Source organism: Phodopus roborovskii, unplaced genomic scaffold (genome assembly GCF_943737965.1).
Source record: "Phodopus roborovskii unplaced genomic scaffold, PHOROB, whole genome shotgun sequence".
Taxonomy (NCBI): Eukaryota; Metazoa; Chordata; class Mammalia; order Rodentia; family Cricetidae; genus Phodopus; species Phodopus roborovskii.
In genome coordinates this window covers 8,113,004-8,127,275 of record NW_026126567.1, presented here as the reverse complement: position 1 = coordinate 8,127,275, position 14,272 = coordinate 8,113,004, and the positions used below count along the sequence as shown (strand labels likewise).

The following is a 14,272-nucleotide window of genomic DNA, read 5'->3' as shown; positions in this document are numbered from 1 at the left end:
AAACGCTTTGACTCCAAAATTTAAGTTGAAGAACAAGTTACTGGGGAAAAGTATTTCTATTTTTGTTTCCACAGAAAATGAAAAGATGTGGATTCCTTCCAGACTAATGTGGTTTGATCACACCAGACCACCTGAAACAGAGTACAAGCTGATCCTACATTCCAAACAGCTGGACAAAGCAGCCCTACAGACTACAGCTAGGATATCTGAATCTTCTTCGAATCCCCCAAGACAGCGCCCCTTACCAGCAGGAAGTAGTTTGGAAAGAACGACGCCCAAATTCCCAAATATTGTGTATAAATGTTTGTTTTCATTTAATTGGACTTTGTTATATAAAATTAAATAAAAAATACTCTATATGCATAAAAAAAAAAGAAAATAATCCCAAAATTAGCAAATGTTTAGATCTACAACTCATTAGGACATCATTCAAAATACTAAAGAATTTGCTAGGAGTGGTGGCACACACTCTTAATCCCAGAAGGCAACGGTAGAGGGAGGAACAATGATTTAATAAGCTTAAGGCCAGTGTGGTCTACATGATGAGATCCAGACTAGCTAAGGTTACATAGTGATATACCCCGTATCAAATACACACAAACACTCATACCCACATAAAATACAGAACTTGGGGGGACCTAAACTATGAACACTATGCATAAATACTATCCCCTTATAATCCACTTTCTAAAATAACCTAAATCTAAGGAAGAAATCAGCCATCCAGTAGTAGATACAATACAATAATGGGACTAGGTGAAATTCATACCTGCTTCTGCTTAAGTGTATCTGAAATCCACCTCACTCTCATAAGAAGTGAGGTGGCTTTACTACACACTTTTGCAGAACTCACTGTCATGTTGTTGAACCATTACAAACAGAAAGAGACCAAAAGAAAGGGAAATAGGAAGAAGACAAGGTGTCAACATTCCAAAGATGGAGGATAAATGAAAGGCGTAGATGAAGCACCCTTGGGAGGGTCGAGCATTGAGGAGTGGGCGGGCTGGGACGCTTCCTCACCAGAAGTATCCACACCAGAAGTAACAGGCGTGGTTGGAAATATATGAACAGATTCCTCATTTCTTGACCCCTCTCCAATTTTGTAGCCAAGAAGCTATCCTTGCCCATCTGGAAAAAGGAGTCCCAGTGAATTTGGTGAGAACCGTTACAATTCACACAGGTAGAGAAGGGGATTCTGTTGGTCTTTTTGTTTTGTTTATTTTTTTTTCATACCTCTTTCTTCCTGGGGGAAGTAGCATTCTTATCAGGGGAACTTAGAACAGTTTCTAGTATCAGAAATTTTGGGGAAGGATAACTGTCACTATGTCCATTGGGTGGTGTACTATTCAATAAAAGAACTAAGTATTTGGGATACAAGACAGGTTAGAGAATTTGAAAGAGTGGAGAGTCATGCCTTTTAAGTTAGGGTCTAAGAAAGCAGGCATATTCCTTAATAGAAGCTAGTAAGCAGCCACATGGCAGAAAGAAAGTGACTAAGAAAGCCCAGGTATTGTGTCACAGAAAATAGGCAAAGCCATGAGGAATGGGTCCTTCCTCGATGGCCTCCAACCTGCTAATATCTGGTTACCTAACATTATCATCTCAAGAACTGAGATCCTGAAACCACACACTTCAGTCATAGAACTTGGGGGTACTGAGCTGGAACTGGCCTAGAAGCTATCTCCTGAGGCTATTTTACCACCAGCACTGAGAGCTGCGCTCACTGCCTTGGTCTGCATGCTGCCGGCTTGGAGATGTGGTCACTGCCATTGCAGCTCTGGTACACACCAATAAATTGTTAGCAGTGCTTTTTCTTAAAAGCTGTGCAGTTTGTTGCCGCTTATGCTGAGTCAGGAAATCTCCCTTAAAGGAGCCACGAAATCTTTGCCTGTCTCTCGCAAAACAGAGTCCAACCCAGAAAAATGCTGTCAGTAAGAAGCCTTGCTTGTCTCTGTTCTTTTGTTTCTAAAACCTTTTTTTTTTTTTAAGCCTTTGTTAAATTTTAAGTGGAAGTTCTTACTAGTCACGTGGGCACCATATGTAAGGAGTAAGGTTTTTCCTCTCGCCGCCAGTCTTGTCCCGCCACCGCGCCAGCCCCAAATAACGCACAGACTCTGTATTTGATATTATGCTGTTGGCCAGTTACTTGTTTCTTATTGGCTAGCTCTGTCTTAATTATTAGCCCATTTCTGCTGATCTATGTATTTTCACGTGGTCTTCTCTTACTGGGGAGCCGGCCGGCTGGCATTCTGCTTTCTCCAGACCCTCCATCTTGACCCTCCTTCCTACTTCCTCTTTCCTCCTTGTCTCCTAGTCCCTCCTATCTTCCTTTCCTATTGGCCAACAGTGTTTTATTCATATGAGAAACATATACAGAATGACATCTCCCATCACGTCCTGATAGGTTATCCAACCCCAAGTGGTCAGGCCTAAGCATGTACACACACAAGCAATATGAAATGGACTCAGCAGACTGTAGTCATGTATAAACATATGTGCATGTGTACAACAAGAATTAAAGAAGAGTTTGTTATTTTGCAGGGAGTGCTGAATCCAGAGGATTTCGAGTTGCAAATAAAGTACTCGAATATAAAATTCGGAAAGAAATTTAAATATAAATTTAAAAAAAATAAGTGTTTGGGGTCTCTCCTGTTGCTGGATGTCAGGTGTTGGAGGTGATGGAAGTATCCTAGTTTGCTTTCTGGTGCTGTGGTAAACACACCATGGCCTAAAGGAATTTGAGGAGGAAAGGACTTATTTCACCTGACCCTCCCAGGTCACAGTCCACCTTTGAGGGAAGTCAGGAAGGCATGCAGGGAAAGAAACAGGATGCAGGAACTATTGAGAAATGTTGCTGACTGGCCTGCTCACTCCTGCATGCTCAGTCCCATTTCTTGTACAGACCAAGTCCACACTTGCTAAGGATGGTACTGCCCACAGTGGGCTGGGCCCTGCCATGTCAATCACCAGCCAAGAGACTTTGTCAAAGGCTGGTCTGATCTTGGCCATCCCCCAATGGAGACTGTCTCGGATAACTCTGGACTGTGTCAAGCTGACAGCTGGAGCTAACTAGAACACAAGGGGATCCAAACTGTTGAGGTTAAAATGTGTCAGGAACATGGGAACTGTAATGAGAGTAGGTAAAGTTAAGACAGTTAAGATGGCTTAATGATTAAAAGTACTTGGTGCTCTTGGAGAGGACAGAGCTCAGATTCCAGCAGTCAGGTTTATAGCTGCAGGTTTATGACCTCCTGTAACTCCAGCTCCAGGGGATGGATGCTCTCTTCTGATCTCCTGAGGCACTCTTGTATACATACCTACCTACAGAGAGAGACACAGAGACACATAATTTAAAGATAAAAAAATAAATCTTTTAAAAATACCCAGACATCAGTTTAACCCACAAGGTCCAAAATTAAAAACATTTATTGAGATTATAATTGATATAACCCATTCTTTCTAACAAGATGCTGAGATCCTCCTTTAAACTTCACAACCATGGGATGGTGGTGTTTGGGTTGTCTCAGTCTGATTGCCAGTCCTGAGAGAGAGAGAGAGAGAGAGAGAGAGAGAGAGAGAGAGAGAGAGAGAGATGCCTTTAATCTTCAAAAGGAGCCACAATAAGCAAAGGAACTAAAATCTGAGGGAAAAAAAGAATATACTTACATGATCTTTCTATCCATGTCTCTTTATTATTTTCCTATCTCACAACAAATTGTTTCCTTTTTATATATCCTTACAACCAGCAATTTCCCAGCGCTAGCAGGGTCCTGGACTGGAACTCTTTTGCACCATAAAAGGCATATAAGAATTTTTACATAGGGGAATTCCTGGTTGTCAGCTCAAAGGTGGGAGTGGCTAGTGAATGCCCTGTGAACTCCTTAAGGGAGAAAAGGTTAGTTAAGAGGTTAAATTATGAGAGCTCTAGGAGAGTAGTGTGCTAAAAAGCTAAAAGTTTGTATTCAGTAAAAATCATGAGTAAGGCAAAGATTGTCTTTTACTCAGCACACCGCTTTTCTCCCAGCATGCACAGAGAGTATAGAGTAACCGCACAGGGTAGTAAACAACAGAGGAATTCAGGCAAGCTGGCTGTCTGCACTTTTGCTATGGTTTCCTGCTAAGAGAAGCTTTGAGGATCAATTTCTTAGGGCTGTAAGTCGGAGAATGGATCTAAGTTTTAGAAGAAGCAGGAGCTGGTACCTTCCAGTGCTCTGGCCTCAGTGGCAGCACAAGCCTTCAGGAGAGTTTACTTTTTCCTGAGGAAGAGCAAATGGGCTGATTACCTTTGTCCTTGTCTTCTTCTTGGGGGAAACAGGAGGGAGCAGTGAATATCTGAGCTAAGATTAGAATGACGGTAAGTGCAAGAAATAGTTCAGGTTATTCTTCATCCGCCAGTGAGGTAAAACCAGGGCATGCTTGTTTTTCTATCTATCTGGGCACCCGGGAATCAATAGCTTTGGACGTGTAGTAATTCTATGTCCTCGGATATCTGGTAATGTCTTAGATGGGATGCTTTTGCCTGGCCCCTAAACACCTGCCTGACCAAATACCTGTCAATAGGGATAATTTCAGGAAGACAGATCTCTGCAATGACACAGGAGAGGTGAACAGAGACCTGATAGTGGGAAACAGGCTCACGCGTAGCTAAGACCTGGTCATGGAAAGCAGGTTTCTCACATAGCTAATGAGTGTAATCAGTAAACTCCAAATGCATGGGAGGAATTGTTTCCAGTAAACGATCAGATAGTGCTAAACTGTGGGAAGTGAATCCCAAGTTTGTTGCAGAAAGGAATAAGCTACAGGGAAGAATCTACAGCAAAAAACAGCCAATTCATTCACAAGATTATAGTCCAATACACCTTACGTCCTTATTTAATCCACCAGGAAGAATTGTTAATTCTTCTGGGTTGATCTTGTGAAATGAGGCTGATTAATTACTGTGTGATCTTGCCACTTGTAGTAATTTATGAGCACAGATAACAAATAGTTGCATACATAAACTAACTGCACACTGAAATCCCATGGGTACATTTAACCATCGAGAAAGGCAAAATAGGTCCGGACAGAGAATCTGGCAGGCAGTACAGGTGCTTGGTGAGAGTTTTCCTGTAAAGGAAAGGTGAGGCTGGAAGCTAATTTGCTCAGTTTATCATCTTTTATCTTTTTGGGACCTTTGGTTGAAAGCTGCTTTCTTTGCAGCTGGGCGGCGTTAAGGGGACCAGAGCTTTGAGCCAGTCTTCAGGCGTGGCTCCCGGAGTGGGAAGGGAAATGAAAACACGTGTGGCTGGAGGCTCTTTGGCAGACTAGAGAAGCAGTTTGTAATTCTGTGATCATAGATTAGGTTAAAACAACAACAACAACAACACAAAAAACAAAAACCCAACTCCGGATGAAACAGGAGTGGAGGTTACTACCTTAAGAAATGGTGTTACAAATCAGCCAACAAGTTCAGGCAGACTTGACACTTCAGAAGGGCTGGGATTGCATTGATCTAGTCTGTTGAGAAGGAACTGTAGGTGGAAGCATGGTGGGGTTGTCGAGCAGGAGAAGCAATGGCTGGTTCCCATGGTTTGCAGGCCTAGAGGCAGGGATGGGCTGGGTGCCCATATGAAGGGTAAGGGCTAAGCAGGCAGTGTTAACGCCTCCCCACCTCCCCACAGTTAGATGGGGAAAGCAGGGAGAGGGGGAGAGTTTTCCAGCACCCATGAGTCACCACGAGTATCAGGACAGAGGAAATGCCGTACACAGAGATGCTGGATGTTGCCATCCTGGAGCAGAGAGAGCTGTGGGGAGGGCGTGTGGCTAGGAAGGCATTAGCTCACTCAGGGGGAGCTGAACTCTCCAGCTAGACAGAAAAAGCCTCTAGCAGAGGCGGAGCTGAAAATCCCTTGGCCCAGGTTCCTAAGAAGTTCCAAGTGCCCAGAGCCCATTTGCGCAGGCGCAGTGCCCTTGGCATCCGGTAATGAGGTCAGCCCGGTGGCAACAACCCAGAGCTGTCTCTGCTGCCCCGAGGTGCTCAGGCTGAGAGTCCTGCCTCCTCCCTCTGATCCCTGACTTGGGTTGACCCCTGGCCTTTAGGCTACCCCCTTCTGCTCGGCACCAGGGGCCCAGATCCTATTCTCCCTCTCTCTGCTGGGTCCCAGGAGGGGGACGCTGGAGGAGTCGGGCACATTCACCTAACTGAGACCCTGCTGCCACAGAAATATTCACAATTATCGTTTAATAGTGTTGTGGTAAAGACTATATCAATATCTCGCCCGGTAGTAGCGGAGTACTTTTATAATCCTCGCACTTGGGAGGCAGAGACAGGCTGATTTCCAGATCCAAAGCCAGCCTGGTCTACAAAGTAAGTTCCAGGACAGACATGGCTACTCAGAGAAACCTTGTCTAGAAAAACAAAACTATATGTGTGTGTGTGTGTGTGTGTCTTTTTAGCATCGAGACATAGATTTAAAAGGGTTTATTTTCCTTATTTCTATTTTAAAACAAATTCAGACATTTTTCAGGATCCCTAACGTAACTGCGGGTGCCTAGCCACTGCCCCAAAGAGACATGGACCTGGCAGCTCCTGCTGTCACCAGGGCTGTGTGCAAGCTCCCAGCTTTCAGCTTCCCTAGTTCATTCTCTCTTCCCATGCCTGCAGCCCAAGGCTCATCCTAAAACCGATGCCCGGCACAAATGCAACAAACCAGCGCATCCCGGAACACGCTACAGCGGGGTGCTGGCTTCAACACTAAGTGCAGAGAGGGACGTCATCAAACGGCGCTGGAGCTCAGAGAGGAAGCTAGATAGAGTCTCATCCTAAATCTTCTGCACTGGGACTGTGCAGTGAAGGTAAGTAGGATTCCTGCATCCTTCGCAACCCTGCTCTTCTTGGGTCCCCAGTCTATGGACCGAGGAGGCCAGTTGCTGACCGTGCTTGCAATTAACTAGGTCTTCACAGACATGTGTGGAGCAGGCATTTTCTACTTGTGACTAAACCACCTCGTTACCAAGCAAAGCGGGATTCAGTGGCGTTCCCCAAAAAAATAAATAAATAAATAAATAAAATAGCCCTGTAACCCAGAGAAGCAAGTTTGCGGCCCTGAACTTCTCTGACTCCAGTGGTGTCTGGGGTGACCTGAAAGGGTGTTTGTGGCCAACTGTGGCTTCCAGGCTAAGACCAGGATTGGAAACCTAGCGCTGGATCAGGCGTGACTCGGGCCAGCCTGGGCTCCCAGTCTTTGTTCCCGTTTCCAGCTGGCAGCGATCACCAAGCCCTCCACAGCTGGCCCTGGATGATAATGTCCCTTGCTTCTCAAGGAGCATGTCATCCTTGTTCTTGAGGACCACGAAGAGCCTGGTGAGAGAGCTGGGCAGGAAGGGCGAGTTGGTACCGGTGGACAGCCTGAGCAGCTCACCTCGCCTGCGCCCCTTCTGCCTGGTGAGGAAGAAACACAGGCGATACCTCTGGCCTTGGGACACCCCGCTCATCCCCACAGACTTCTCTCTCCTGGACCTGCTGGAGCCTGGCCTTCCCGAGCCAGGTACATTCCATGAGGAGGCTGCTGTGGAACGGAGTGGGACTCCCAAACGGACAGGCTTCTATCTGGGTGCCCCCGGGGAGACTCCGAGGTGAGGGCCGGCAGAAGCATGGCCCTCAGAGCCATGTTACCGCGGCCGTATGTACGACAGAAAGGGCTCGTTTCTTCCTGTGTTCCTCCCTGCAAAATAAGTCACAATAATCATTATTTGTTTTTATTAATGAGGAGATTGAGGCTCTGAGAGCTCAGTGGCTTCTGCACAGCTCACACAATGCATCAGTGCTAGCAGCCATTCTGAGACCTGACCGCACCCTGGGACCACCGGGCAACCTGTCTCCTTCCCATGCCAGGCACCTGCAGCTTGGACCTCTTTCTCCACAGAGGTGAACCACAGCAGTCCCATCAATATCTGGGACAAGGTGGCAGGAGAGCTAACAGCGGCTGTGAGCCTGAGTGCTGGCCTGCAGGGCCAGGTGACTGGAGGCAGCAACTCCGCCTGCATCTCTGCCTTGGCTGTGCAGACACTCTGGGTTTCCCCTTGCACCTGGGAGATGCTGCTTGAGAGGAGGTAAAAGCCAGGGAAGCTTCGCTGGCAGCTGGGCGCCCAGCTGGGGTCAGTGGGCACAGATCCTCAGGGTCGAGGGGAGAGCCCAGGGGGCTTGTGGCCTTACAAGCCATGAGATAGTAGGCTAGGATGCTCAGGGCCCCTGTGGAGGCACAGAGGTTTCAGGCCAGATATATCCAGGGCCAGGAAAGGAAACAGAACAGTTCTGGGAGGCAGGCAACAGGGCATGGTAGGAACAAGGGTAAACTAGAGACCAGCATGAGGCTGGTGGCTACTCAGCTGCTGCCAGGTTTCCCAGGTTAGCAATCTGGGTCTTTTTCATCAGTTTTAGTATTATTTCCCAAATCTGAAATATAATTCTGATCTGTTTGTTTATCTGTAACCTTGAAGAGGACTGTTCCAGGCTGTCCTCAGTTTCCCCCCTTTCAGGCCACCCCCACTCACGTTAAACATGCAGTGTGTTCACACCCACCCCCCACCCCACCCCACCGCCCACACAAGGCAAGCACATTGTTTCCACAAGTCACTGAGATCAGCCTGGAAAGGCCTTGGAACTCCCCGGCTGGACAGATAGCACTCCCCCCCTCCTCCCCACCAGCTCTGATCTTCTCTGCTTCCCACACCCTCCAGGAAACTGAGGTCCCCTAGACCCTCCTTCCTCCAGGAGCTCCAGAGCCGGAAGGAGAGGGAGAGCCTCTACGTGGTGACTGAGGCTGTGGAGACCCTGCAGGATGCTGTCCTTCAGAGCCAGGGCCAAACGCTGGGAGCTGGGCAGCTGTCCCTCCTACAGCTGGGCCATGTCCAGGTGTGCAGTGCGCTGGAGTGGGTACACGGCGGGCGGGCAGGGCAGGGCGTTTGAAACCCTGAATATCAACTCATCAGCCTCCAGAAGGCGATCTGGCCTCCTCATCCTTGGAGGATGACATGACGTCAGCTCTGCCTGGACATGCTTGTTGTTGTTGTTGAGTTTTCTCATGTCCCTCCCCTACTTCCCCTTCTTTCCCTCCGCTTTGAACCAGGTCTTAGTATATTACCCAATCCGGACTCTGCTTTCCAGGTATCATGTTTCCAGCCACCAGGTGGCAGCATGGGCCTCTCTCTCCTCAACTTATCATGGGTCTGAAATAGCACATAAATCACTGGTTTAGTTTGAGTTTGCCCAGACAACCCCTGCATGTGTTCTTCACAGCAGGAGGATTTACACACCTGGTTCCAAACATCTATTCTCAGGTCATTTATTTCAGCCTCCCCTTGTAAGACCCTCAGAATGAGGAGTCTCCCAGTTTCGGTCGGTACCCCCAAGAACTCAATGTCCAGTCCAGTTGCTGCAACACGCAAGAGGCTTTAATGAACAGGAAACGTTTGCGCAGACGGGCTCCTTCAGCGCGCAGGCCAGAGAGAAGCGTCATTCTCCAGGCACAGGCGTTTTTAAAGGCAAAACCCACAAGCTTAGGGACGGGGTGTGACCCTCTGTCCGTTGAGTACGTGACCCTTTGAGCCAGGGATGGCCTGGCTGTTAGGGTCAGCAGACCTTAGGGCCTCGAGGTGTGCTAATTAATCTTGTCTGGGTTATCTCTGGAAATGTTTTTTCGTGCAAGCTTATCTTGCGTTCTTGCCTCACATAAGGACCCCACCTTCACCTACCTGTTGCCAACCCTCCAGGAATCTTGTCATCAAGACCCTTCCTTCTAGAGGCCCTAGGGTTGGTTTCCTTTCTCTCTGACTCCCTCACAGGTCCAGATTCAGAGCCACAGGGACACAGAGAAAGTGCTGAGCATCCCGCAGGGCAGTATATTGGCCTACAGGGTTCTGCAGCTGGTGGTGGAGGAAGATGGCTGGGGTAAGCCTATTCATCCCTGCTCCCTGCCCCACCTACCCCCTACCAGCAGTTAATAATCAGAGAGCAGTGAAGAGCTGAAGAAGGAGGGAACTCCCAGGGCTCCCCACTGGCTGAGCAGATGTTGAGGAGGCTTAAACCCAGTCTGTCCCTGCTTGCCTTGGGGTGGGGCTGGATTCTACCAGCAGGGAGGGCCTTTGTTACCTAATTGGAACGAAGTCTCTCTGCATATCTGTAGTTAGAAACTGAGCGGAGAGACAGAGCGGGCCTTCCGTGTCCTAAACCAGGGACACATCTGGAAAATGCCTAGATGGTACCAGCTCTGGGCACTCACCCCAGCCCCTGGATCTCTAGGTTTTGCCTTGGAGTGAGAGAATGTGGCAACTACAGACAGCTTCTTTGTCCCCATGGGAGGGAAAAGCATGGATTCAGGAGACAACCCCTGTCCCCTCGTGGCCCTGTCCATGCCCCTGTCCAGCCCTCTCTTGCAGAGCTTGGGTTACTTTAGGATGCCACGTGGGAAACCACGCAGAGTCCCACCCCCGCTGGCCAGCATGGGAGATGCAGCCTCCCTGACCTTTGGGTTTATTTCTCCCTGTTCCGCCACAAGTAGCTGTCCTCTACTTCCCCGAAAGAAAGCTCTACAGGGACACCAGGAGAGGTGAGTGGCTGCCCTGACATGATTCTGTGGTTCCTTTCCAACGCTATGTGGTAAACCTAGGTCACTGTGGGTAAGGTAAAGTGAGCCAGGAATGCCCAGAGGAGTGAGTGCCAGCATGGCCCCACTGGAGACTCCTTATAGTTCCAACTCTGGTTCCTTCTGTACACGGAAGGTGACACTTGTTTTTCTCCAGCCTAGAGGATCAGAGCTAGAGCCTCAGAGGCTGTGCCTGAGCTAACTTGGGTTCCCACAATCAGAGAGGTCTAGCAGCCCTGGAAGAGGAAGCCGGGTCAGACTTTCGTTCTCCTTCTGGGAAGAAAAGAATAGGAAGGCAGGAAAGAGGTGACAGGCAGGAAAGCTGACTGCCTGATGTGGACAAACTGCCCTGCAAATGTCTGGCAAAGGCACAGAGGAGGGAATGTGGTGAATACATATGGTGCATATGTACTTTTATATACAGGGCCAGTCCTGGGACATTGGATCTCCTCGGGGGGCTGGGCGCACAAAGGTCCCCTGAACAGGTGACTGGGCACAAGACTAATGGCTGCCCCCTGATCGATACAGGCATAGCCTTCAGCCAGGACTCAGGGGAGGTGTCTAACCTCCAGAGCTTGCAGGAGCAAGCAGATGGCCAGTTGCAGGACCTGGCCACGCTGTCCTCAGAGCTACGGGGAACATTGCTGGGTGCCCTCCAGGAGCTGCTACAAGACCGCCAGGCACTCCAGGAGCTAGAGGACACGGTAATGGGCCCACTAGCCAGCCTTGGCAAAGGCCTCAGGTCCTGGCAGACAGACAGGGGAAGGGTAGAGTTGCACAGCATGGTGGATGACAGGGCATCCCTGGGGCTCTCACACACACTGCAGGCCATGCATGGGGTAGCACGTCTTAGTGCCAGCTACTTTGTCAGGCACTTAAGCCCAGACCCCCACCGGCCCACCCACTTAGGGGAAACCTGATTCAGCCAAGTTCAAGCCCAAACGGAGCTCTTTGCATAGTCATGGGTACACAGAGGCAGGAGCAACTCCCTGAATGGACCGGGACACTGACTGCATGAACAGGGTCCTGTCCGTACACCCTTTGCCTGCAGCTGGAACAGGCTCTGGACACTGGGTTGCTGGCACAGCTGAAGGGTTCTGGGGGCTTCGTCTTAAGCATCCTCCAAGACTCCACAGGCAACTTGTCACGCTCGAGAGGCAAGGCTATCCTCTACATTCTCGGAGCCCTAGCAGGTAAGAGGGTCAGGGATTGAAAGCAGACCCTAAAGGGTGAACAAGGGTGAGGATCACATGCTGAAGCTTCCTGAACTGAGTATCTGGCCCTAGGTCTGCACTAACAATATGAGTAGCCTTGCCAAAGCCTTGCCAGACAGATCCTGGTTAATCAGTATTGCTCAAGGTCACTCAACTGGATATGTGAAAACCCTGTGTGTCTGATGTTCATTGCCAGCCCTAGATGGAATGTTCCAGGGTGGACAGTTTTTCCCTTTTAGAATCTCTTAGGAAAGATGACTCCAGCGGTGCCAGAACCAGCACAGGTTCTCCTTACCTAAGGACTCCTGGGATGCAGCCCTTCCCCCACCAGAGCCACAGAGGAGACATAATACATACAGAGCACCCGGGACCCCTTCTACTTGGTAACCCGTCTCTATTTCTCACAGCACTGAGTGAACCCCAGCTTTGCCTGCTGGCCCAGTCCATAGAGAGACGAATCCTATCTGAGGAGCTGGAACTGGTGAGAGCCTCAAAGAAGGGGGTGCTGGGATTCAGGGAGGTGCAGGGAAGGATGCGGGGAGCAAGTGGAGATGCTCTGTAGGACCTGCCCGCAGCAGCTCATATGTGTAGCCCCTGCTCAGGGGCAGCAGGCTCTGCGTCTGGCCTTGCAGCCTACAGCTCTTGCTGAGCAGCCTCTTGCGGGGGGATGCCACTTTGTCCTGCATCCTGAAATGCTCTATACATCCATATCATTCATGTTCTCTGCCAAGCCTACGAATGTGAAGGGATGCCCCACCCGACTGTCTCCTGCTGCTGCTGATGGGTGGCCTTGCAAGCACTTCCTGGTGGAGGCAGCTCTTGACACCCATAAGCTGCTAGAGGGTAGGCAGCCTGGCAGAGTGCTAGAGATGCTTTCCTGTAGCCAGCAGCATCTGAGGGGAGTTGTTCACGGGAGTAGAAACAAGGTAGCACAATCTCCACTAGGGATGCTTTACTGTAGCCAGCAGCATCTGAGGGGAGTTGTTCACGGGAGTAGAAACAAGGTAGCACAATCTCCAGGGCCAAACACAAACCTGCATAAATCCCAAAGGCACAGCTTGGCTGTGGACAGGGAGCAGAGGCCCCTGGCTGCTGCTTGAGGGTGGATGCCACCACCCAAGGCCTAGGCAGTCCCTGTGTTCCTTCTGAGTGATTTGTTGCAGGTGGCGAGCATCCTGGAACACTACTGTAATCAGATGGAGGAAACCACCTGTCCTCTCCCAACAGGAGTCCTCTGTGCTCTCAAGAGTGAGGATGTAGTCATCCTCCTAAGCTTGGTGCAGAGCTGTGGGCTGGAACTGGAGCAGTCCAGTTGCCAGCTCGCCTGGGACCCCACAGTGGTGCCTCAGCTCTCTGCTCTCTATGGGAGCCTCTCAGGGCTGCAGCTACTGGCTGACGCAAGCCCCGGGCTTTCTAGGACAGTGCCTGAAGAGGGAGCACTCATCTGTCCCTAGGGTCACATCCAACCTGACTGCTGGCAGCCTAAGATGTCACTGGCCCTCTGGTAGCCACAGCTGATGGTAGGCTCCCACCAGGACAGGCCCCACTCAGGACTGGTTTCAGGGACGCAAAACACTCATTCAGAACAAGGTCACACACCCTGGCCCGCCCAGGATTCTTTCTGAGAGCAATCCAGGCTGGCTGGAGAACAGTTTGGCTCTGTAGCTAGCTCAGCCACAACTCCCAGCTGTGTAGCTTACACAGCACAGTCCCCTCTGTGCCGCGGTGGAACGAGCCATCGTAAAAGGATATTTGTGCTAATAATTCCCAGAGCACAACGTGGCAGTGAGAACTTTCAAAGTTGTACACGACATGCTTACATGCGTGCTGTTATTGGGCTCTAGCAATGGCTCAGAGGTTACTAGCACTGGCTGCTCTTCCAGGGGTCCTGAGTTTAAGTTCCAGCAACCATCCAGTGGCTCACAACCACCTATGAGATCTGATGCCCTCTCCTGGCTGCAGGCATGCATTGCAGGCATGCAAGATGACAGCACTGCATATACAATGAATAAAATAAACCAAAAAAAGAAAAAAGAGTACTGTTATTGTATGATGGCGAATGAGCTACACGGGGAAGACACTCTCCAGAGTAACAAAGGACTTATGTTGTCCTGCCTTGCATTTCCTGCAACTTTCCTATGGCCTCCCCAACCCCCAACTGCCACCATCGTAACAAATTGGTAACACTGCTGAGGTTCCAGCCAACTGTACATGTTGGTGATGGGGGATGCACTTTTATATATAGGTTTCTTTTAAAGGTTGATGAATAAAACCGATTGGCCGCTAGACAGACAGGAAGTATAGTCAAGTTGGGAAGAGGAAGGCAGAGAGAAGCCGCTAGGGAGATGCCATGTAGCTGCTGAAGGCTTAACAGGTCCAGGCATTCTCTGGTAAGCCAAGATCACATAGAAATACTTAGAAACGGGTTAATAACTG

General features: G+C 49.5%; 1 protein-coding gene across 1 annotated transcript; it reads left to right on the top strand.

Annotated features, from left to right (window-relative positions):
• The first annotated feature begins 7,264 nt into the window (after positions 1-7,264).
• On the top strand, positions 7,265-13,290 carry LOC127235234 (gasdermin-A). Its single transcript, XM_051202469.1, has 9 exons — positions 7,265-7,526; positions 7,905-8,091; positions 8,719-8,893; positions 9,823-9,928; positions 10,539-10,586; positions 11,151-11,326; positions 11,674-11,815; positions 12,244-12,356; positions 13,000-13,290. Exons 1-9 carry the CDS (start codon positions 7,307-7,309, stop codon positions 13,288-13,290), a joined length of 1,458 nt encoding a protein of 485 aa, XP_051058426.1. The 5' UTR covers positions 7,265-7,306.
• The last annotated feature ends 982 nt before the right edge of the window (positions 13,291-14,272 follow it).

Bases quoted from the DNA above. Each gene is read 5' to 3' on its own strand.
- LOC127235234 (XM_051202469.1), top strand. From the start codon at position 7,307: ATGTCATCCTTGTTCTTGAGGACCACGAAGAGCCTGGTGAGAGAGCTG. The intron at 10,587-11,150 runs GTGAGTGGCTGC...TGATCGATACAG, and splicing joins CTACAGGGACACCAGGAGAG to GCATAGCCTTCAGCCAGGAC. The intron at 11,327-11,673 runs GTAATGGGCCCA...CTTTGCCTGCAG, and splicing joins TCCAGGAGCTAGAGGACACG to CTGGAACAGGCTCTGGACAC.